We start from the raw sequence: 26,990 nt of genomic DNA, 5'->3' as shown, positions 1-26,990 counted from the left end.
CTCTGATTACATTCCATGTTACTCAATAACCATCCAAAGTATATAGATACACACATTGTTTGTGTCCCAAACAAGTACTGTTCCAGTGTTTTAAATATTGGTAATTTTACCCAAGATATGATTACATCCATGTATATAAACATAAAAATAATTGATTTCTTTTACTGAATTTTAATAGCTACCTGTTGAATATTGTCTAACTACCCACCATGGTATTTCTAAAGTCTATACACTTTAATGACATTATTAAATAAAATAATACTGAAGTGATATATATATTCTAAGATTTCTTGAAAGAGAGCTACAGCCGTACATACTGTGATCAAAGAATTGTTGGTTTTTGGTTCTTTTTTAGTATTGGCTAAAATACTTTCAAAGATAATTATTACACTTTTATCAGTTGCACTCTTGTCACTTTGAAAGTTAACTTAAATTGAATAATTTGGGAAGATTCTCACATTGGAATAAGTTAAAAAGATATGTACTAGTTAAGTGAAGACAGTAACTTTTAAGAAAGGTTATTCCAGTTAATGAAGAACCATGACTGTACATCTGTAAAAATTTCCATAACATTACACATTTCTCAAATACTGTTTTTTGTGGCTGACTTTTACTTTTTAAAAGAAGATATACAAATGAACACAATTAGAATGGTAACTTAAGAACAGTTATAAAGTTGTTTTTATGTTCCCAAGCATCAAGAAAACCGATGATGATCTGGTAGAAGAATTATGACTTATTATTCGTCAAGAAACACTTCCAGCAACAGAACCAATATGATAAACTAGGTTATACCACATCTCATGACAGTAGTTTCTGTTAACATTAGAAAAACCTCTCAAGGAAGCATCAACCAGCAAATTATAAGTGATTCGACAAGTAACTAAATGAACCAAGTAAATCAGTAAGAATAACAGAATTGAACATTTTGTATAGTTATTAAATAAGACATTCAAAGTGCTTTGGTTTTAGACATTATCAGTAACTAAAAAAATTACTATTGAATGCAGTGTGTTTTAATGTTTTGAATTCTAAATAATAGCAGAAGAATCTACATACATGTTAACCACAAAGGCTTAGAATATCACAAATAAAGATAAGGCTCTCTCAGAATACAATCCTTTCTCCAAAAGAAAAAAGTATTGCTGTAATAAAGAAATCACAAAATTCATTTTTGAAAAAGAACCTTTTTTAACATTATGTTTAGCAAACAGAATCTAAGACAATCTCTTTAGATAATTAAAAATGCCAGGTCAGAACAGAACACTGGTTTTTCACAATATTCCACAAAATTACAAAAAAAAACAAAATAAAAATAAACCATATCATTTACTTTGTGACTTATTCAAATTCCAAAACATATACATAAAAAATCTTATGTCACTAATTAAAACTCCCAGTGTTTTAAAAGAAAAACTTCCACTGTGATCACTCAAAGGGCCCATCACATGTAATGTAAATATGCTGAACTATTTAACATGAACACACTTTTTAGTTTATTTTCTACTACACCTGGAAGCTTTGTAAACTCACACTGGGCCTAAATTTTATACAATAAAAATTTATATGGAACTTTTGAATTACATGACAGATGGCCAGTTGACGGACACATTCACAAATGTTATGATGATGTCTTTTAACTCCAACATGTATTTATGGTTTTGTCTTAAAACCTGATGAGGAAATTGTGCGAGAAAATCTATTCCAGAATAGGGAAAGACTATTACATCTACTTCAAAATTGAAGTTAACACACATTATTATGAAGTTAATACATTATCATAATTCTCACTGATTAACAATTTTAAAGATCCTGAAAAACATGAAACAACAAGAATAATACTGTACATCAATGTGAACAACTACTATACTATCGGGACCAAGAAGAAAGAAACTGATATTCTCAATTTCTAAATGATTTCATCTGCAGGTGTCATGAATCTTTTCTACTTCATTGTCAGTGGTGGATCCGGAAATACTACAATATTACAGAAAAAAAACATTACATGAAAATAATATTGAAATGTGAAATAAATAAATTAAAATATTTATAATCTACAACTTTTATTTTCAAATACAGCGAAACTTCCTGTTAATTAAATAATCCTGCTACTTACGGACTCGGTAAAGTAGCTAGTTTTTCTTATTTTATTTGTTTTTATTTACAAATGAACAAGTTATAACCAAAATTAGTCAAAATAAAGTTCTGGTTGAGAATCAGCCACACTTAGAACCAGTTTACTGGTTTGTTTTCATTTACACACAGCTGAAATTTTCCAACTTTACACATCTATATGACAATGTGAACTCTTACCTATTCCCTCCATGAGTCGTGTAGGTGAAAGAGGAACTGAGCTACGTAGGTCCAAGCATTCGAGACGTTTACAGAACTTTAAGTTCAAGGCTGGAGGCTTGTACGCAGATGAGGAAGTTGAAGACACTACAGGAGAACTGAGTCTGCGGTGTAGCACTCGTAGGTAACTGGTTGATTCAGGAGGGAAAAAGTTTGGGTTCTTTGATTCTTTACCCATAATTCCAAGCATTATAAGATCATTCCTCTCACCATTAAAGCCTTCTAAAACAGGATGATTATATTCTTGGAAAGTATTAACAGTTCTTTTATTTTCTGTAACTTCTGGTTGACATGGAAGCATAACTGTTTCATTTACTCTGGCAGGAACCCTTTCATCATCTGAGGCCTTGTTAGAACTTGGTAAAAAACCACAAGCTTCTTTTGTTTTGACAGTCTCTGGTAATATGGTATTTTTTGAAATTGAAGTATTGTCAGAATCACTTTCCACCAAAGAAGATTCATGTATCTCAATCAAATGTGTAGTAGAACCCTGACAACAATGTCCTGACACACATTCGGAAGCACCTGTTGCACACTGTAAAACATCCACACTTACAGAGTCTTGAGGAACTGATAGTGTAGAAGGCATTTCACTTACAGTAACTTGATCTAACACTGAATGATTTGGAGAATTGTTTGTTGGAAACAGAAAGGCAGTAGGCTCAGTTTGTTTTAGATTGCTATTATCATTCTGTATAACTTCTGCCACAGAAATTGGTAAGGACAAGGAAAGACCATTAATTGAATGCAGATCTTCTATTTTTGAGATGTTAAGATCTGTGATAACTGTCTGCCCCACTAGGGGAGATATTTCAGGAGGGGCTGAAGAACTTAATTCTTTCACTGGTGTTTTTTCCCCTTCTTTCTCAAGGAACACTTGACTGACCCGAAATCTACTCTTACTCAAAACAGGAATGGGTGAGCTTTGCGAAAGTCTCATTGTTAATAAACTTGACTTATGACTAGCAGAATTCTTTTCACTATTGTTTTCCCAAGTCTTAAGTTCACCTATATCACTCTGCTGTGCTGTAATCGTAGAAGATTGCTGAACAATCCCATTGCAGCTAGTACTTACTGGATCTGGTAAGGAGGTCTGATGAGAGGTCTTCACTAGCAGGCTTTCCGATAGGTCTGGTTTGGACTTGATGGTGTTCCATGTTTGATGTTCCTTCTGATCTTTGTTTCTTTTACAATACCCGGTAATCTCCTGCAGATGCTTGCAGTGATCAGTTGTGGCATCATAGTTTTGCTGTAAAAAGATACTGACAGCTCTTAGAGATGCAAGCTAACAGAAAATTATATCTCCTACAGTAATTACATAAGATTAACAGTTACCTAGGAATGAATTAGATGTATCCATCACAATGAAAATTGTGTATCTGGCAATTAAACAATGGGTTTACAATATGCTATGTTCATCATTTTTGTCTTCTTCCTCCTTAAAACCTGTACGTACATTTAATGACCAACTGTTGTTTCAGAAAACATGTCTTCAGTTGGACAATGACCATCAAAAAATTGTAAAGGCAACAGTGATACAGTTTTGAAGACTTAGAGAAAATGCACAAGTAGAATAATACATAAAACTATTACCAATACATCTGCAGTTTAAAAGAAAATAACTGTTGTTACATAGATTAATAATATCCTGAAGGATAAGTACAAAACACTTTACTGTGGTCTATAAAGTATACAAAGTCATATGGCCACTTATTACTAGTTTATTTTATTTCAAATTCAAAATTTAAACCAAACATGCACAAAAAAAAAAAAAAGCCAGTCCCTGGAGTACGAGTCTTGGTTATCCCTTTGTATACTACGACAAAAGTTTACTACATTAAACAAGTACAGAGGTCGACTTACATGGCTCTGCTGAGTGACTTGGTCTAGGTCTAGATGGGTGAGGCTCCAGTTGTGTTTTAAAGACAATGAGAGAGCCATGAGACCACCTACTTGAATCTTGTTCTCACGAAGATCAATTCTCGTTATGTGTTTATTTTCAGCTATGTATTCTGCTATGGCCACAGCACCTACAGAATATTTATTTTAATAATGTAAACAAACTAATTAAACAATAGGAAGTAATTTAATACTAATAATAAAATCTCAAAACAACTCTTCTAATGTCATTAGAGGTTGGCAGGATAAACAAATTAACAAAGTTAAACTATCCGGTTTCACGTGCATTATTTTCAAAACAAATATTTTCCGCTTCTTGAAAGAAAAGTCAAATCTAAAAGTTTAAAAATAAACAAAACAATTTAAAGTACCTTTCAATATCCAATTGACTTTCATTACAACAATCAATAATTTCAGCTTATGATCAAAATGTTAACATACCTTCACAAGTTATTTTGGTGTTCTGAAGACCCAAATTGGCTAGTGTTCTGTTGCACATCAGAGCCTGTTTCAACTGCTGAATGCCACTGTTCCCAAGATTGTTGTTTCCCAAATTGAGTGTTTTCATGTTCTTAACTTGTGACTGGAAATACATATATTTTTTTATAATGAAAAACATTCTGTTCAATATTACGTATACCCAACTTTAACCAGAGAATCCTCCATCGACCCATAGTGCTGATGTAATTACTAAAATTTGTGTCCAAGACTTAAATATTAATATTTCAAAATTCTGTAATCTGAAATACATTCTTGCCAGTAACACTTACAATCCTATTAAATGATCAATTTGTGGTAATAAAACAAAGAAGCTTAATAACTTACTAATCACAAGTATTAAAGGTTCAGACACTTCTGCTGACCCCAGCACTAAAACTTGTTTCACAATGCCCCCCCCTCATTTTTAATGTTGAACAGCATACCAACATCCCCCATTTTAGTGAAGTTAATACATTTCTGAAACATTCTGTGCTAAACCCAAGATAAATTAAAACCAATTTCTAATTAGAATACATGCAATAAAGGAGGAATGTGTTGCTGGCAGAACATGTTTTGATCATAGAAACTTCTATATTTGTTTTACAATGTTAATTAGATGTTCAAATGTTAAAGTATATAAAACATTAAACAAACCTGAAAAAAACCAAAACCACTGTACAGAATGATGCTACCTCAGTAAAATGAGCATAGGGATGTCCAGCTGTGTTGGAGAGTTCCATTATTTATTTCAAAATTTTGTAAAATTAAAAGTTGCTATTGCAGTTGCTAGGGCTAATTGAAGAAGTTCCCCAGTTATGAAACTACTTTAAAACAAAAATGTGCTAAACAAGGGCTGTTGGTAGAGTTAGATTTGGAAAGACAACCTTGACCACACACTTGTAGTGTAGCATCAAAAACCATAATGTCACTTTACAATCCATGAATAAAATAACATATAGTGCTTTTCCTTATTAATAGCGATGTGACTCCTTCATTCAATATACATAGACACTTTAACTGTCAGTATCAACAACATTTACCTCACTTCTTTAAATCTTAGAGCATCCTGTAATAAAATATCAAACAGTAAGACCACACAGCTTCACCCCACAGTAAGACCACACAGCTTCACCCCACAGTAAGACCACACAGCTTCACCCCACAGTAAGACCACACAGCTTCACCCCACAGTAAGACCACACAGCTTCACCCCACAGTAAGACCACACAGCTTCACCCCACAGTAAGACCACACAGCTTCACCCCACAGTAAGACCACATAGCTTCACCCCACAGTAAGACCACATAGCTTCACCTCACATCTTTTTGATATTGCATGCATTATGCTGGATAACATTATATTTCACTTCAAAAACTTGAAAAATCCTTCTCAGATCCAGAATGACCAACAACTGGGATAATATTTTGTAGCACAATGAGGAGTCTTAACCTTAATGTGTCCATCATATTTGCTACTTTAGAGTTTTTAACTGAAAATAATGAAAATGTCCTATCTCCCCATTATAAAAAAAATGGTTCAAAGTGATCTAGAATCCAGATTTGGATGCAGATCAAATTTGGGAGGGACTAGTTGATTGGTTGGTTGATTTGATGTTTTATGGTACAAACCAGCAAGGCTATCTGTGCCAAACATATGGTAAAAAGTTAAAATTAAAGTGAATTTAGTAAAACTTATAAAAGGAAATTAAGGTAAAACAAAAAGTTTAAAAAAACATAAATATCATAAAACCAAAGTTTATATCTTGTATTACTGTAGTTTTTCTCGTAACATTGTAGACAAGTTGTAAAGTATATTCTGTACCATAACTGTAATTATCATAACTCCCCAGGAAGACTAAAAGGTAAGTATAAAAACCACCATCAGTCACCTGATGTTTGCCTTTCCAGTCCTGGTTCCAAGTTATTTGACGTTATGGCCATTTTTAAAAAGTAAAGTAATAAAGGTTCTAACCCACTTGTAGAAAAATTTTAATAATAACTCGCTAGGATGACTAAGGGGTAGTTCAAACAGCAGCATTAGTCACCAGAAGTTGGTCTTTCCAGTCCTGGTTTTGAGGTATTTAACGTTATGGCCATTTTCTAATTTCAAATCAAACTGGATGGACTGTGATTCTTAAAACAGAACCACATTAAAAAAGGTTTAATGTATAAATTAAAAAACTTAAATAGCATTAAAAAGATAAATAGCCTTTAAAAAACTAAAAACATTTCCAAGGTGGACAGTGTCACCATCACCAATAACACTGTGTAACGTTATGAACAAACCTTGGGACAGAACACACATAAAATGGTACCTTTGTTGAGAGTTGTAACAATGGAAAGAAAGTAAAATGTGGAATATTGTGATCTGAGTGTTACACATACTACAAACTGGTGCATCAGTACTGAAAGGAGAAAGGTTGTGATCAGAGAGCATATTCTCTACAGAGCAACCCCTCCCATCAATATCAGCACTTCCCAGAGGGGATGATGTCCATTAAAGTCCCCCAGGATTAAAAAGGGAGACAGCAACTGTTCAATGACAGCATCAAGGTCTGATTGACCATATGTCTCTCCAGGGGACAGGTAGAGAGAACAAACAGTGTTGGTGCTACCCAAGAAAACACGGATGGCTATGGCCTCCAAGGGTGTGTCGACGGCAAAAACAGAGTGGGCACTTGTTGACTGACCACTAGTGCAAACCCTCCATGCACTTGTCCATCACACAACCTGTCATTTCTGTACAAAGAAAACTGCCAAAAGGTGACTCTATTGGCAGGTTTCAGAAATGTTTCCTGTAAGGAAAGATATACAGGATGGTAGGAAGCAATCAGTGTTTTGATGTCATCCAGATTAGAATGTAAACCTCGACAGTTCCATTGTATCAAGGTGACCATTTTTAATGACATGTAGGCGAATTGGGTGGAGAACCCTTCTGTTTACAACCATGTCTTTTTTCCTTACTGCCCTTATTCGGGGGAGGTCTATCGACCTCCATGGATCCTGCCCTGGGTCATTTGGGCAGGTCTTTGTTGTTGGAAGGGGATTCCAGTGACTGAGGATGCAAACAAATATTGTTTTGCATCATGGGGTGGGAGAAGATGTATCTGAGGAAATGCTTGTACCCAAAACCACAGGATATGGATCTTGGGGTTTGTTGGAATGTATGTAAGGGACAGAGATGGGTGTAGAAGTTGATTCACAACCTTTTTTGACCATGGAGGTCAAATGACTTTACATTTGTTTGGAGAATGATTCTTCAGGAGGCACAGAGATAACTGTCTGCACTCCCACAGTAGCTGTGAAATGAAGTGCATCAGCATATGTCCGAGATGAAGTGGTGGACAGCAACTTCCAAGCCTCAGGATAAGTAATGTTATAAATTATTTTCAAATGTTGCACCTCTTTTTCTTCCAACCATTTAGGGCAAGAATGAAAGTAGGAAGGATGAGAACCATTGCAATTGACACAATGAGGGTCCTTTTCACACTCGTAGGCATCATGGTCCTTGCCACTGCAATGAGCACACATCAAGGAACCACAATATGAAGTCTTTGAGTGACCGAACCTTTGACACTGGAAACATTAGAGAGGGTTTGGAACGTATGGCCATATTATGCAACTAAGATAACCTGCCTTGATGGTGGCCGGCGGACGTGGTGACATAAATGTGAGAAGGAAAACACTGGTCGGCATCATAATTCCATCTTTGCGAGTGAAGATATTCCTTACTACAGAAACTCCTTGGGTGGAGAAACCAGCAAGAATCTCCAACTCTGGGATGTTCTTCAAATCCCTCTCAACAATAATTCCTCATGATGAATTCAAAGTAGCATGACGTGTAACTTCAATAGGTATATCCCCAATTGCCTTTGAATGCAAGAGGAGTTCACTGTGTTGAGATGTGGATGTTTCTACCAATACGTCACCAGATCGAAGCTTCTTTACTGACTTTGGAGAGCCAATAAGTCCCTTTAGTCCTTCTAAATTAGAAAGGGTGACATTTGCCCTAAAGGTTTGTCTGAAAGAGAATTTAGGATAAGAAAATGAGGTACAGCAGATGTTACAGATGTTGAAGATTCTGAGCAGCAATCCATAATAAAAAAAGGAAATTTCGGTGCCCACTGACCCCACCCACCATGGAGCCCTACGAGGGGATGCACTACAATATTAAACAAGGACACTGCTGCAACACCAGGGCTTTTTGAACACTATACCCAAACACCAGCATCAGATACAATGTCCACAACACCTGTTGAGAACATCCAACACTGGTACTAGGTTGACCCTAGCCCAAGTTGACCAGCCGACTGACCCAAGGGGGGGCACCCCAAGAACACCCATCTACAGGAATTCAAGGCCAAAGTGGTGTGTTTGGGTTGGACCCTTCAACCTCCAGGATCCTCTCCTCTCCTTCACGGGTCACCATGCATGGCAAATATGTGGGTGGATGTTAAGATCCCAGAGGAGGTAACCAGACAGAACAGAACCTTCCCTGGGATGTCCCCTCACCATGTACAGGAATCCACACCAAGAGGGGGAAGGACTGTCACATACCAATTTCCCAATGTGTAAAATTTGTGTACATCTGTCATTTATTGGCACACACGAACATACAAGGACCTGACTGCAATATCCTTGCACGGAAATAATGACGACTTTTATAGAGATCAATATTATTTACCTTTCAGTTTTAGTGTAATTTAATAACTAACATTTTACGTATTCCTCATGAGCTGCCAAAGTTCAACCATTTACTCTTTAATGGTCTAAAGTTTGGTGATTTTTTCTCTCCTTTTAATTCTAAGCATGCTGTTTGATTTGGACATACTTGTTATCTGCTTTTTTTGTCTTAAACTCAGTGCATGCATATGAGCAGACTGGCTGTAGATCCAGTATCTCTTCTTCTCTCAAGCCATTTACTTGGGCCACCACAGAGTTAATTTTCAATAATTGCTGCAGAGTCTCTTAATTTGTTAAATGATCAGATGCAAACTACATTTGTTTTCTTATTTCTACCTTAAGCATCCTACTAGCAGAATTAATGTGATTATTTACAATTCTTTATGCAATAAGACTGGTCTTGTGAATTTATTCAATGCAACTCTTATTTCTTCTGAAATCATTTTTAACAACATGGCCAACTATGTGAAAGTACCAGTAGAAGTTTAGTTTCTTTCCAAAGGGCACTGATGAACTTAAAACTACTAGAGTTACAGGTATGTCCATAGAATAGTTCATCAATGCAGTGCTTTATTTTGGCATGATCAAATTCTTCAAACCTAGTAAATGGTTGAGGGTCAATCACACCAATATACTCTCCAAAATGACACGTGTTGTTTTAGTTTCCTTGCATTTACAATAGCCATTCAGAGCAACTTTGGTTTATCAATGAAAGCATCATGACTGACCATCATATAACATGGATCTAAATATTTTGAACAACTAATCCCAGAACACATGATATTTAAGTCGTTTTCTTAGAATAAAGGTGTTTGAACCTTTGTCCATTTACAAATCACACACCTTATTTTTATTTTTTTGTAACAACTATGTTGTTGGTGAAGCTTCTTTATCCAAATTAGCAGATTTTATGAGATGTTACATCAGTTCCCTTATGATGTAGATAAGGTAATCACTGAAAAATGAAAGCAAAGGTTTGTCACAGCAGTCGATTTCAAAGAATGTGGAGTTAACTTGCTTTGCTACTGAGAAGAAACCTCTTGGTTACTGCCTGTTTGTTTTAAAATTTCAACTGAATTTCTTAAATCACTGATGTCCTTTTTCTCAATTTTGTCTTCAGTGACATTTATACTGACCCACTGAAATACAGGTACATTTTACAACTAAAATTTTATAGAAATATATCATTACCTGTAGCTTTTTTTAAAGACTCTCCTTGTTGGAATATTCTTGAACAACCAGTAAGAAGATGACAGAAGGTTGCATATTAAAGGAAGTGCCCACTAAACCATCTATAAATGCACCACGTGTGGGTCACAACCACCAAAGTGTAATGGTATTATCCTCCTGCAGCTTGTTTAGAAAAAAATCAAAAACATAGTAGTTTACCTTCAGTTTATCGATGAAAAATGGAATTATGCTTTACACATTACAATAATGTACATTATTAACAAATGTCTGGTAAAGTATCCCACAATGAACATGGTCCAAAACTTTAGATCCATATCATCTAGTACTGACAAGGTTTTTACCTCACTATTTGGACATTGTGTAGAACAAGTAAAAATAAATAACATGAAAATGTCATGCTTTAACCATCTCTTAGCAGCTTTAAAGAGTTTGGTGATAAACCAAAATGGTAAGTAAGCAGATTAGTGCTCACCACAAGTGAATGTTGAAGTATGAAGTAATTTTTCTGTCAGGAAACACACACTGGAAAATTTTATCATGCCCATGGAGCAGATTATTTCTGCCTTCAGAGTGCCTTCTTTCAAAGAGATGAGGAAACTTGTGCTGCTGTGATGATTAAATTGACTTTGTGATTTATTTTTATGTTTAACAAATTTTGTTATTGATGGAAAATTATCACAGACATCCTGCAATTTTGTAACCACCTACGTGCATTTTTTTTCTGAGTAACATGGTTGCCAAGTTCCACCCATACTGGTTATTTTAAACAAATGGGCACATATACATTTTACTTTGTAGCAATTTTGAGTCTTTTGTTAAATTACTGGACAGTGCTGTGCTAAGACACTTGTGGTACACAGGTGAAGTACAGACTAATGGACTGCAATTGCTTTTGAAAAAATACTATACAATTTGATAAGTTGGTTAGTAATAAAAATTTAATGAAAAACAAAACTGGTTGACTTTTATATTACTTTTAAATTAATTAAATAAAGAAGACTCTTCCTTTTCCCACCACCAAACCACACTGTGTTCTATCTTTTGCATGTGCAGTGAGACCTGGACAATTGCCTCTTTTGCACATTGAGTAACATGATCTTGCTGGACATATTTGCATATCAAGGATCTTTGAATATTTTGCAAGTATGGTATCCATTGTTCCTTTTAATGTTTCAACACAAGTGAGATTTATCTTGTATTCAGAAGTCATGTGCCTGTTCTATGAGAATAATTTAAGTAATTAATAATGTTAGGGGATGTGTTCAGTGGTCCTTGATGTGAAAATATGTCCAGCACACAACAGGAAGTATTTTGTTCTTTATATGGCATTTATTTTTAACAACATTCAATATGTGATGTCTCTCCTTTGCTAATAATATCAAATTAAATCATGTTCAATTTATTTCATCTTAGTTTCAAGGAACTCTCATCCTTCATGCATGCACTTGCAATGCATCCTGGTGGAAAATTACATTCTCTGCAAGCTGACTCAGCAAACTTCACCATTAACCCATGTAAGGAGGACTTGTAGCTATACAAAATGATAAGTGAACATATACAGATAACTAAAAACCTGATAACATATAAACAGTTCCAGTCAATATAAACATGCATACCCTCAGTGGGCAGTCATATAAAATGTGTACTAGTTCAAAGTGAATTGCATGATGTGTTATATACATGTGTAACAAGCTGAGATGATTACCAAGATATAGTGTTGCATGTATTGTAATAGCAGATAAAACATTCAGGTGGAGGACTAATATGAATCACTGTTGACTGAATCACTCAGTAATGACCCCTGATAATCGTGCAAGTGGAGTGAATTACTGAACCACTCAGTAATGACCCCTGATACTCGTGCAAGTGGAGTGAATTACTGAGTGGTTCAGTAATGACCCCTGATAATCGTGCAAGTGGAGTGAATTACTGAGTGGTTCAGTAATGACCCCTGATAATCGTGCAAGTGGAGTGAATTACTGAGTGGTTCAGTAATGACCCCTGATAATCGTGCAAGTGAAGTGAATTACTGAGTGATTCAGTAATGACCCCTGATAATCATGCAAGTGGAGTGAATTACTGAGTGATTCAGTAATGGCCCCTGATAATCATGCAAGTGGAGTGAATTACTGAGTGATTCAGTAATGGCCCCTGATAATCATGCAAGTGGAGTGAATTACTGAGTGATTCAGTAATGGCCCCTGATAATCATGCAAGTGGAGTTAATTACTGAGTGATTCAGTAATGACCCCTTATAGTCATGCAAGTGGAGTTAATTACTGAGTGATTCAGTAATGACCCCTGATAATCATGCAAGTGGAGTGAATTACTGAGTGATTCAGTAATGGCCCCTGATAATCATGCAAGTAGAGTGAATTACTGAGTGATTCAGTAATGACCCCTGATAATCATGCAAGTGGAGTGAATTACTGAGTGATTCAGTAATGACCCCTTATAGTCATGCAAGTGGAGTTAATTACTGAGTGATTCAGTAATGACCCCTGATAATCATGCAAGTGGAGTGAATTACTGAGTGATTCAGTAATGGCCCCTGATAATCATGCAAGTGGAGTGAATTACTGAGTGATTCAGTAATGACCCCTGATAATCATGCAAGTGGAGTGAATTACTGAGTGATTCAGTAATGACCCCTTATAGTCATGCAAGTGGAGTGAATTACTGTTGGCTGAACCACTCAGTAATGACCCCTGATAATCATGCAAGTGGAGTAAATTACTGAGTGATTCAGTAATAACCCCTGATAATCGTGCAAGTGGAGTGAATTACTGTTGACTGAACCACTCAGTAATGAACCCTGATAATCGTGCAAGTGGATAAAGGAAACTGTTTTCCCATGACCTGTTAAAAATTTTTCCTGGAAAGTCATTTTCCAAGACTCTCCAGGATTTTAAGCACCCATGTAAACCTATTATACAAAAAACATCTGAAAGGACAAACCAACCAGGTGATGTTTATATCTATTGTGTAAAGTGACACCTGTTATTTACATGATAATCAATCCTTAATATCTTAAGATATCTTAGTTCATTTTACAATGGTATTTCAGATCAGAAGTTAAAAATGCTAATCTTAAAAAAAAATGAAATTCTGTTTTGACAAATATCTCTATGGATATGTACTGTTGCACATTATACTAAACTATATCTTTAAACATAACACTTTAATTTACAAATTTAAACTAAAACCATGTTCATATTTGTAGCATTTTTGTTTTACAAAACCAAAGGTACTTTTACTCAAAACTCAGGGTCAAATGATATCTGCTGAATCAAAAGCCATTTAAGTTCAGAGAGATATTTACTGAATGTTAGGTAAATAGTTAATTTGCATACATAAATTATCATAAGACTTGGTAATTGAATATCACCTGAAGACCCTAAACATTTTTTTCAATCAAGCATATCACCTGAATAATGAGTTATTTAAACATGTAATCAGAACTGTATTCAACCTTTCAAATATTAGAAAAGTTTTTCACATTATAGAGAGTCAGTACTCACAAGTGAGTGAACCATGTGTTTCATGCCATTACTTGTGATTTGGTTGTTCCACAAGACTAGTGTTTGCAGACCAGATCCTCCTAAAGTGGGTTGTTGGGTTAATCCATCTAGTATGTGACACATCCCTAAGTCCTGTTTACATACAATAATCATATATCTCAGTAACTTGACAATCTGATACAAAATACAAAAAAGGCCATCACTGAGAGTAATTATGTTAAGTTTAATGTAATTTAAGAGATGTGATGTTAACAGTAACCACAAATGATAAAATAAATTCTATCACATATATATCCTGGTTAGTACTTAAGTATAACTATTTACTATTTCTAGTTTCCCACATAAAATAATGGAAGTTAGTTAAAGATGAATTAGTTGCGTCAAAGATTCCATATTATGTTAGGTAATTTCGTTTTCCTTTTATTACTTTTAACTTGGTTATTTTAATTAGACCATTAATATTCCTTTTATATTTATTGTATGAAATTTGTATTTGATTTACCTAACCAAGAGTTTTTTACATTACCATCTGTGTCATCTTGCCATCTGACTACGTGGTTAAACAATGACAAGCCGTAATAATTTATCTTGGATGTCATACTACTATAAACTTATGACTTCCAAGCCATTTAAAAGGCTACCACAGGCTTGTTCTGTTTGTGGCAAAGCTATTAAAACTATCTTCTGACATTTATAATTTTGAATCGCTGATCAAAGGGAAGGCAATCAGCCAGCAGCACCCACTATAAGATTTTAAAATATTCTTTTACCAGTGAATACAGTGATTGGCTGTAACATTATAACACCCCTACAGGTTAGAGGGCCATGCATCTTTGGTGCCAGGTGTTTCATCTTGTTATTCACAAATAGCAAGTTTAGTGTCTTAGCTACCAGGTCAGCTTTCACTTATTACTAGACATTGGTAAGGAGACTTATATTAGGTTCTGTGTAAACTAATATGAAATTTTTCAAAGGTCAGGAAATTAGTAACAGTGCGTAAAACATATAATTAGTTTAGATGCGTTTTGTAAATAATTAATATTCTAATATTTATTTAATGTTAGTTAAATTAACAGCATTAATTAGAATGTTCAACATACGTTAGTTTTTCTTAATTTTTGTATTATACATACTTTTATTTTATAGATTATTTGACATTGTTAACTTAGAACTAACCAAAATATTAACTATCCAAACATCATAAGATATTATTGAGATTAGAGCCAAAAATATTGGCAACATTAATTGTAACCAACTGATGTATTCTAATAATTATATATAATAAGGGTATATGAAATTACCTCTATTCCTTATTGAGTTAACTCTCTACCTTTGACTTTTGGTTCGTGGAAGTAGCTTGCTTTGATCAGAGCTCAAGATTTGCAACAATACATAAAAACAAGGCTTGGTTTGGTTTTGAATTTTGCACAAAGCTACGAGGGGGTTATCTGCACAAGCCATCCCTAACCTAACAGTGATAGACTAGACAGAAGGCAGCTAGTCAACGCCATCTACTCTCAACTCTTGGGCTACGAACAGTGGGACTGACCATCAGATTATAATCCTCTCATACTTGAAAGACCAAACATTTTTGTAGTAATGGGGATTCATACCCATGACCCACCGAACCATACCAGCCCCCTTGAAAGGATGTGCTGCTATTTTTAAAGCAAGTATAAATACTGGTCCCAATAGTGCAACATAAAGTGTTGTTGTTTTTCTGTAATAGCATATTGTAATAATATACTGACCCCACTTATTGCATGTACTTGTTTTGTGAACCCTATGCATCAATATCTGAATCTCATTATTTCAAATACTGTTTTCTCATAATTCACTCTTAACACTAATGCTAACCAGTAAATTTCATTGAAAAAATAACACTATGCCAGTTCTGATAAAGAAACATTCTTTGATACTTTCAATGAGACATGTGATATGAAAAAAAAGACTCATCTGAAAGAGAAGCGTCACATTTCATTTAACCTATACCTGCCTTCATAACCATTACCTGTAAGTTATTGTTCATTTAACCTATACCTGCCTTCATAACCATTACCTGTAAGTTATTGTTCATTTAACCTATACCTGCCTTCATAACCATTACCTGTAAGTTATTGTTCATTTAACCTATACCTGCCTTCATAACCATTACCTGTAAGTTATTGTTCATTTAACCTATACCTGCCTTCATAACCATTACCTGTAAGTTATTGTTCATTTAACCTATACCTGCCTTCATAACCATTACCTGTAAGTTATTGTTCATTTAACCTATACCTGCCTTCATAACCATTACCTGTAAGTTATTGTTCCTGAGATCAAGCATTTCTAGCCAACTATTGGCTCTCAATAAATTTCCAACCTGAAGACCATCAGCCGATGATATTTTATTATCTCCAAGATAGAGTTCTTTCAGTGTATTATTCAGTTTCAGAGCAGCCACTGGTGGAAGGAAAACAAACTTCAATAGAAAAACATCACCTAAATGACTCAAGATATGCTAAAAAGAATCTGAAGAAAATAATTAATAATAATTTTTATACTTTTCTGTGCAGATTGAAATTATTTAAAAATAGTGATAAAACTGTGATTAGTTAATAAAGGAAACCACACATCTATAACAAAAATGTTTACTTATACTGTCATCTCACCAAAAGGGAGTCAAAGACTGTCTGAAGGGACCATCTATTTTAACATCTCACCCACACCACTATACAGTAGTATGTTGTCTGTCAGTCAGTCAGTCAGTAGACACTAAAATGACATTATGTAAGGAATACTTGATGTTGCAAAATGCTTGTCACCCTTAATTTTGGTTTTATTTAATCTTGAAATAGAACACTTTTGGAAGCCCTGTCCAAGTATATCTTGTAAATCTTAGTACTGATCTAATTACCTCATTGATCAGCCACTAATTAGATCAGTACTGATATTTAGCCCTAACTTTGCATAAAATAAACATTAAATGCAGATTAAAAACCAATTTTACCAGTGTTTGGAGACAATATTTAGCACAGAGAGATCAGTGTAATTGTAGTGTTAACATGTGCCAAGGGTCAGTCAGTGAAGATTCACTTTTCAAATGTTTCCCTATATACAAGGTTTTGTTAACAAGAAAAAAAAAAGAAAAAAAGATATATTTCAACAATATGACAGGTTTTTAACTTCAATTCAAGCACTGCTTCTAAACAAAATCATAAAATAAAACTACTGTTTACATACTAGTTTCTTGCCGATATGTTGAATGTAAGCTTTAATTACAGCTAACTGACCACAAACAGATGCAACAAGAACTTATACAGCAGTACTTGCCAACATTGTAATAAACATCTATGCAATATTACGTGCTTAAACAATTTTTTTAAACAGCGTAATCACTTGTATTTCAATGTACCTGTTCTAAAGTTTCTTACCTAACATCGTTATAAGTATACTTTCTCACAATTATAGTTTAGTTTTAAAATAATCAACTAATTTTACTTAAACAATAATAAAAAGTAACATGTAATGTTACTAACTTAGGATAACCAGTGACCTTCCATTAAGTCCAGAACTTTCTAAGTGAAGAGTAATCAAGCTGGAGCCAAGTCGGAGGGCACGACCAAGTATAAGCAAGCTCTGATCATTCAGACCTGAGTTGCGAGCATCTAAGTAGTGGATACAAGGAGTCTGAAATATTCAAAAGAAAGACCATAACTCTGAAATTAAATAATTAAAAATTGTGCATCATATACTGAAAACAAGAAAATTGAAGAGTAGAAAAACAAATTTCAATCAAAACTATACTAAACAATCATAATGATGAACTAAATATAAAGATGTTGAAAGGCAGGAATAATTCATTGTTAACTGAAAATAGAGTTAAAATCAAAAGTAAATATATTGCAGGATTAAAGTAAGTAAATAATGTTTATCACAAACTCAACATGAAAAAAATGAAAGATGGAGTGTGCAAATTGATGTAAGAACAGTTACAGAACCTGATATACAAGACATTTCTGGCAGAGCAAGCAAAAAGAATGCAATAGAGAACATTTAATAATCAGTGATGACAAGAAAACCCACTTGCAGATACACGTAAAAATGGCTGGTTTGGGTTGAGAATTTTTTATGCAGGAGCGAACAACGTTTCGACCTTCTTCGGTCATCCTACATAATTAAAAAAAAGCACTTACTTTCCTTAGCATGCGTGAACACGACTGCCACCCCCTTAAGTCAATGTGTTTGTTGAAAGAGATGTTCAGATTGCTGGCTGACTCGTAATATTCTATCATATCAAAAACTGCTGCTGAGCCCTGTTATAAAAGAAAGTAACTAAGACTACGTACATAAAAACACGTAATATTCTATCATATCAAAAACTGCTGCTGAGCCCTGTTATAAAAGAAAGTAACTAAGACTACGTACATAAAAACACGTAATATTCTATCATATCAAAAACTGCTGCTGAGCCCTGTTATAAAAGAAAGTAACTAAGACTACGTACATAAAAACACGTAATATTCTATCATATCAAAAACTGCTGCTGAGCCCTGTTATAAAAGAAAGTAACTAAGACTACGTACATAAAAACACGTAATATTCTATCATATCAAAAACTGCTGCTGAGCCCTGTTATAAAAGAAAGTAACTAAGACTACGTACATAAAACACTTTCAGGCACTTACCTATCACAAGTTAACAGTTAAAACATCACAGAATTTAAGTAGATTCATAAACAATACACATAAAGTTTTTAAAAATACTTAACAAACCTTACTTACATATACTTTCAAGTTTCTTTGATTACCATATATCATATTTCTTGTAGAATTAAAATTTAGGGTCACATCTTAGCTTTGGTTTACCAGTTCTCATTATGGTAATCATGTTCTAGGTCTGTTTAATTCTAACACAGAAACTTTGAGAGCAACAGTTCATGTTACTCTGCTAACAAATTTCTCATGACTGAAGAACTACTTTAATTATTTGAGGATTAGTTTGCAGCTAACTCTGAATAATAGCCAATTGTTGGATTATAGTATGAATAAGGTGTTTAGATAAACAGAAGACCAACTCACTTAACGAGAGTTCCTCTCTAACGGTACCGACACTTTTGTCTGGAGATACCAAGAATAAGTTAGCATCAAGTTGAGTATATGTGTGTAAACACAGTAATAAATTAATGTACTTCTAAAGATATTTTGAATGCTCAAGGTATAAACTCACATCTGAATCTCTGAGAAAAATACTACTTGAATACTAGTGTCGACTGACAAAACAAATCCCTAGAAACATACCTCATCATCCAATCCACAGGCTTCAAGATCTAATGTTTGAAACTGGACTCTTTTAAACACTTCTTCCAAAGTTTCACAGTGTTTAGAAGTCAGTTTTTCACCTTATAGGCCAAGAATAAAGAAATAACTTTACGACTGAAGATACACATCTGTTAAACAGACTCAAGACAACTGTGATTTAAACGTACATTTTCCTTAATGTAATTAAATATAAAAACTGATCTCTTAAAAACCATACAGCTATGAAGTAAAACTGACAATCATTATACTCAATGTTAACATGACACTTTAAATGGACTAAATACAATTTTCTGCAAAATTTTTCATTAAATATATAGAAACTGACCTTCAGCAACATAGTTACAACTCTAACTTACCTTTGAGCTATCTAAGACTACACATCTTAGTATATAATTAAACTGTATATTTTATTTATGTATTCTTTAAACTAAGTGGTCTAGCACCTAAAACAGTAATATTACAAGAATTTTATTTATGTATTCTTTAAACTAAGTGGTCTAGCACCTAAAACAGTAATATTACAAGAATTTTATTTATGTATTCTTTAAACTAAGTGGTCTAGCACCTAAAACAGTAATATTACAAGAATTTTATTTATGTATTCTTTAAACTAAGTGGTCTAGCACCTAAAACAGTAATATTACAAGAATTTTATTTATGTATTCTTTAAACTAAGTGGTCTAGCACCTAAAACAGTAATATTACAAGAATTTTATTTATGTATTCTTTAAACTAAGTGGTCTAGCACCTAAAACAGTAATATTACAAGAATTTCTTTTTCCTGCATTACCAAAACACTTCCTTCAATGTTTATAAAAATCATCAGCTGCATAAAACTTAAAACATGTAACTCAAAGATACCAGAGCAGTAAGAGTGCCATGCAGACAGATGGAAAGCTTCACTGAAACTATGATACAATTAACTGATCAAACAGGAAATGGAAACTTCAGTTTGATTGAACTAAGCATCAGAAATGTTTCTGAATTCTATTAAGTCTCCTTATAATTAGGTTAATTAAAAACCTATAAAACTCTTAAAAGGAATATACAGACCTACAATATCAAACATAAGTATTAGAAAATGTACCAAAAAATTTAAATAGACACAAAAGGTGAAAGAAATTCATGTCTACAAGTGAGTTGCTGTATGTTAAATTTGAAAAAGTAATGTATCTGAAAACAAATCTTTAACACACATCTTAAAATACTATAGTCAGCTTACCTTTGAGTATTAAGTCAATTTCTCTACAGTCAAATGCTTCAACGTTCTGTAAAGAAAGGTCACAAATCATTAGTATATCATTTTTAAGGATACTACTGATAAATTTTACTATCAGGAAACCGAAATAAAAATTTTTTCATCAAAAGTTTGTTTGCTTTGTTTTGAATTTCGCCTAAAGCCACACGAGGACTATCTGCACTAGCCATCCCTAATTTAGCAGTGTAAGACCAGAGGGAAGGTAGCTAGTCATCACCACCCACTGCCAACTCTTGGACTACTCTTTTACCAACCAATAGTGGGTTTGTTTGTTTGGGAATTTCGCACAAAGCTACTCGAGGGCTATCTGTGCTAGCCATCCCTAATTTAGCAGTGTAAGACCAGAGGGAAGGTAGCTAGTCATCACCACCCACTGCCAACTCTTGGACTACTCTTTTACCAACCAATAGTGGGATTGACCGTACATTATAACACCCCAATGGCTGAAAGGACGAGCATGTTTGGTGTGACTGGGATTCAAACCCATGACCCTCGGATTACAAGTCGAGTCCCTTAACCACCAGGGCATCTCGATAATAGGAGAAAAAAATATATATCTATATAATGGTGTCCAGCAAAAGTACAAATTATACTGATCACCAATGAAACAGTCCTATAAATCACCATAGTACCTGTGGTAGATATGTCAAGGAAAATGTTACAAAATCATTTTGAATGTAAACAGGAAAATACAGTCTGAATATTTCACTGCTCCTTAGCTACTTGAAAATTTCTGATAAATATTAAAACAATCGAAACAAAATGCATGGACTGGCCTGGCTGCATAGTTTCCATTGAGTTTTATATCATTCCTGGTTCAACATGCATGTTACACGTGGAAAACTAACCCATTATGGACAAACTTGTTTTAATCAATATTGAAAATGAAGAATCAAGTTAAGAACAGTTAAGATCAGTTCAGTTTATAAACATTTGTTTGCTCGGTTTGTGGAAACTGTTTAGTCTTATAAGCAACTGCTTATGAGACACACTGCACCAAAGGAATAATACTATATCGCAGGTTTTATTTGTTCTTGGTGATTTTATTTACTGAAGGAGTTTTAGTTAAAAAGCAAAAATAGAATTAGTGCTCGAGCATCTATTATGTAACTAGTTAGTTGAATACATGGGCAGTCACGTTTTCACCTTGATTGGCATTTGACATAACTTGCTTCATGAGTTGACCTCTAATAGCGTCGTTCCTCCTTCAATGCACGTGCAAGCGTAGTATTTTATTGCTAAGTTCTATAATACTGTTAAATCTTCTTACGAATATATATTGAGCTACAACTCAATTGCTTCAATATAGGTCTGGGAAATATTAGGCCTAAATCCCAGAGAATACAGTTAAGCAAATGATCAAAGGGCTTTACAATAATTTAAACATTTATTTTTAAACGTTTTTACCTCAAGACGGACTTATTTTCAACCGCTTTTAACGCCATGAATAAAGAACAACATGGTCTGTCATCACACAGAATTACTCGAGTCTGAAACACGTATGTGATGAACAAACTGGAATTTACTGCACGCGCAATATCATTGTTAGAATAGTCACAAGGGTACACTTCTCTTAACACCTACAGTGAATGTACATATCAACACTCACGGGACAGATTTCACTTCAAGTCTAGATTATCTTTACCAAACAGTAAGTCCTAAAGTTTCCAACTATTTTAATACATGGTATATGAAAGTCTATTTCGTATACTTATTGGGTCATTTGCTTTTTATAAGATCGGTATCGTTTCGAAAACGTTTATGGTTTGATGTTTAGTTCACGGTCGATACGTTGTTTAAAGTGATTAAAAACTCTTACTAACAACTTTCTTCAAGACTTCTACTTTTTGGTTTGTTTCGAACTTCGTGCAAAGCTACACTTGAGCCATCTGCGCTAACCGTCCCTAATTTAGTAGTGTAAGACGACAGGGAAGGCAGTTACTCATCGCAAACCACCGCCAATTGTTGGGCTACTCTTTTACCAATGAATAGTGGGATTGACCGTGACATTATAACACCTCCATGACTGAAAGGGCGAGCATGTTTGGTGTGACGAAGGTTCGAACCCGCGACCCTCAGATTACGAGTTGAGTGTCTTTATTAGAGGAAGCTGTACTATACTAAATATGTGGATACAGTTCACATCTACAGAACACACTTAGTCTTTCAGTCACGTTAACTCGATACACCCCAACATTAAGTTCACCTGTGAACGGGAAAAACTAACCAAATAGCATTTCTCAACCTCAAGATCACTAGAACTGATACACAATTCAAAACAGAAATTCACAGAAAAAAATAACCAGCACATGAAAGAAAACAAAAAACTCAACATATTAAGAAACCAAATGAACACAAAACTATGTTCACCTGATTAATTTAATGATGAAATCAACAAAATAAAACAACGCTTCATCAACATCAACAAATTTCCTCCAGAAACTCTTGGAAAAAATACACTAACACACCTAGATCAACAACACAATCAACAATAAATCCCAAGACACAACAAACAACAAAACCTTATACTGCTGCTGCATATAATGCGTTCCCGACATTAGCAAAAAAATAACAAACATCTGGAAAAAACTTACAACAAAGTATAACATTTCAGTAAACATCAAATTTATTCAAAAACCAGGTATAAAACTAAAGCCCATACTATGTAAAAACTACATTGACAAACACAACACTAACATAATTTATAAAATACAACTGTCACGACTTCTATATTGGAGAAACAAGCACAAAAATGGAAACTAGATTCAAAGAACACAAAAAAACACCTTCATACATTTTTTAACACTGCAAATCAAATAAACACAGAAAACTCCCAGATACTAAGTAGGGAAACAAATATAAACAAACGCAAAATCAAAGAAGCCTTACTTATACAGCAACTAAAACCAAAATTAAACAATTATAAAGGAACGCCTTTATACCTATACCAATTAATAACCTAACATCCAACCTGCAACGCCACCTACAATCCCGTACCTGTTTATACTCTCGTCCCTAAGTCGTGCCCGGCAACGGTTAGGTGCAAACTCTTTGTTAACCAGAAGATGGCCTAGGAAGGTCGAAACGTTGTTCTCTGCTTATCAGTAAAAGTGTTAATACCCATACCAGCCGTTATGAGATATATTTTTATTTCACGTGCGTTTCTCGTCATGAAGATCATTAGTTCGTTAACAACCTTTGTAACACGAATTCTTTTATCGGTTCTCAAAAGAGAGAACAAAAAGACAAAATAAAAACCATGCAGCATAGAGGCTTAGAATAATTTGCATTTATTTTTGTTGATACAACATTTTAAATTCGTCTGAAACATACAAAAAGCTGAGGTATTTCATCAAAAAACAACAACAGTCTTTACCATGTCAACCACTGACGAGTTGTATAAACCTTTTTTTAGTTCTGTCTTTTGTTATATTTCCATAGGCTAGTTTACCTCGCGGCCAGTCTTCAGATCTAGTGAGTTCTAATGGTGGCGCCACTGTTTTACGATGTTAAAAACCCTATTTCATTATTACATTACTAAATAAATTCGCTGGTACAGATTCAAAGACATTTTTTTCATCTGGATTTTATCTCTGACGATACAAAACGGTCCAATACAAACATATATACGAGTTTTCCTAATCCTCAAAAGGTATATGACCAGATACTGTGGGATAGCACTGATTTCAAAAGTATGGGGACAGATGGAGGATTAGTTCCTACAGATGGGGCGATACTAATGTTATGGAGCTTCGACAGAATTAGGATATAAACGTATGGGTGACATGAGAAGATACAACCCACAGTGTGTGGGTGACAAAACGTTACACTAAAACATAGTAAACTTTATTTCACGTTAATGCGAGTTTTCTCATATGTTCGTTACGCCCTCTATCCACTTACACAACACACTTCAGAAAAGGTAGGACATGATAAACAGCAGCAAGAAGCGAATGTTCCATGATACACATCAACAGTTAACACGTTCGGTAACCCGACTGATCGAGAGAGTAAACACATTGTTAACCCTATCTTTGTCCTATGTATCACGTGATACAGAGTTATAGTAATTTGAAATTCAGTTGATGCTCGTGAACATGACTTTAGAAAGTGGTTGTTTTGGTTCAAAGTGTGAGATTAGAAGACAGGTTCATATGAGCATCACAACAGAAAGGAAAAACTTAGGATAAGTACATTTTTTTATTATATTCATTACGTTTCCGTTACCCGCTACACTAATCTTACAATAAATTAAAAAAAATGTTTATAATAAATCAAAAAACAAGCTTTATGGATTGCGAATACATAGGAAGACTTAAAACAGGGAAAGGGTTAAGTGTCATTCCAAATGGTCTCACGTGAAAATCATAAACGCTTAAAACGCCACCTATAGTTATCTTCTTACGTATTTACCGCTTATGTGTTTTTACGCCTCTTCCAACTATCAAAGCTGTAGAAAGTGAAACTTTGGCTTAAATTTTTTTTTTTGTCAGCCATTAAACTAATGTTCTTAAAATGTGAGGGGGCAAATACCCCGTGTAAATGACGCATATAACTAAATATAAGTCTTGCATATATTATCCAACACTTTATTACAGCCGATTCGTGATTCGTTGATTTCTTTGGTTAGACAGAACTTTGTATGTTTGTTTTTCTCTCGTCAGATTGAATAGTAATGCTAATCACCAGCCAAGAAGTGGAAATCACGCGACCGCCTCTCATCTCCGATTTCTAGTAAGGTTTTAAGCTTTTCTTTCTTTCGAGTTTTCCGAAAGACCTTATAAACATAGTAACACGTACAAGTGTTGAATAACATATTCTATGTTTTATAAGTTTTAGAATTTTACGTTTGATTTTATTATCGTTGTATTGTATCCTGTACAATTAAGTCATTTTATTATAATTTTATTGTCTTGTGCACAGTTCGCTGACGAAACACACTCTGGTCTGCATGAATCAGGTTCTGGAACAAAGAACGACAACCCAAATAATGTCGAACATTTTAAGATGATACGCAAACCCGCAGTAGCATATGGGTATTAAAACTTTAAAGTACAGAACAACGTTTCGACCTTTGTTGGTCATCTTCAGGTCAACAAGGTCGAAATGTTGTTCTGTACTTTTATCTAAAGTTTTAATACCCATACCAGCCATCTTCAGAATACATTGTTACTTCAAGTGGGTTTCTTTTCACTTTAAGATAGCAGTGGATTGAATTTGCAACAAAACAATTAAAAATGCAAAAATTAAAACTAACTTTTCAAAGAAGGAATTCATTATTAAAAACGTCAGCTACTATACTGACCAGAACTAATAAATAGTTATAAAGAAACCAACCTGCATAACAAACCAACAAACACAATCAAATCAACACATTCAATAAAACGAACAACTTGCAACGATTATCGTACACCCGGTCTCAAGCTAGGTGGTCTCTCTCTGTTAATGGTGTTTTCAATCGAAAACCAATAGTATCTCACGCGATTCGACCGTTTTAGGATATTTATGTTAACCCTAAGTCGATATAAAAAATAATTCTTAGTAGTACAAATAAATAAACATAAAATGTATAATACTAAACACTTAACAGCTCAAATGTTTTTTTTTTTTACACTAACGATAAAGAAATAATGATAGGATACAGGATGGGAGGGGTATCAGATCATTTCTTTGGAGGGAGCGACTAGGGTAGTCAAGAGAGTAATAAATGTGAAAGTAAGCGTTTTATTACATCTGTTTTTATTAAAGAAAATAATGAGTAATTACTATGTGGTTATGAGAGCAAAACATCACCTGTTGCTTGAAATCACTAGTCAACAATTCAATGTTCTATTCCACCCCACCTCCATTTTCTGTTTCACCAACATTCGACTAATTATGCACTGTCAATTCAATCTACGTAAATCTTTCTTTTTAATAAAGTTCAGCATTTTCACTACAAACTTCGTTATTATTTTTATGAATAAGTTAAAAATTGTCTGACTTTAAAAATATAACTGTCCACCATCATGTGATTACACCAATAAACGTAGAAAGTGCGAACCTATTTAACTGCACTATAAACTGTCTAGAATACTGGCGAAAATTCGAATATTATTTTGTAAATTACGACGCGTTTCCACTGTGCTACAAAAAAATACTGTTCGCAAAATTTGCAAAGTAAACCACTCAGTAGTTCTTCAGCTGTGAATAAGTGAAATCTTACGCCATAAGATACATACATTCTCATTAATTTTAAATATTTCAATAGATTGCTTGTAATTAACCTAAATGAAGTCTTTTCTTCCTGCTGTAAAAACTGTGG

General features: G+C 34.2%; 1 protein-coding gene across 1 annotated transcript in view; it reads right to left on the bottom strand.

Moving 5' to 3' along the window:
• Nucleotides 1-994: 994 nt before the first annotated feature.
• LOC143226822 (uncharacterized) overlaps nucleotides 995-26,990 on the bottom strand; it is a 78,382-nt gene continuing 52,386 nt past the window's right edge. The window contains exons 3-12 of the mRNA XM_076458265.1: nucleotides 20,651-20,696; nucleotides 19,408-19,508; nucleotides 18,304-18,423; nucleotides 17,647-17,797; nucleotides 16,425-16,570; nucleotides 14,126-14,257; nucleotides 4,693-4,834; nucleotides 4,216-4,382; nucleotides 2,314-3,601; nucleotides 995-1,977 (exon numbers count right to left, since the gene is read on the bottom strand). Of these exons, the coding sequence (XP_076314380.1) occupies nucleotides 1,946-1,977; nucleotides 2,314-3,601; nucleotides 4,216-4,382; nucleotides 4,693-4,834; nucleotides 14,126-14,257; nucleotides 16,425-16,570; nucleotides 17,647-17,797; nucleotides 18,304-18,423; nucleotides 19,408-19,508; nucleotides 20,651-20,696 (2,325 nt within the window). The 3' untranslated portion in view covers nucleotides 995-1,945. The remainder of the gene's footprint in view (nucleotides 1,978-2,313; nucleotides 3,602-4,215; nucleotides 4,383-4,692; nucleotides 4,835-14,125; nucleotides 14,258-16,424; nucleotides 16,571-17,646; nucleotides 17,798-18,303; nucleotides 18,424-19,407; nucleotides 19,509-20,650; nucleotides 20,697-26,990) is intronic.

The sequence above is a fragment of the Tachypleus tridentatus genome, chromosome 9, assembly GCF_004210375.1.
Source record: "Tachypleus tridentatus isolate NWPU-2018 chromosome 9, ASM421037v1, whole genome shotgun sequence".
NCBI lineage: Eukaryota > Metazoa > Arthropoda > Merostomata > Xiphosura > Limulidae > Tachypleus > Tachypleus tridentatus.
This window is presented reverse-complemented; position numbering and strand designations above follow the sequence as displayed.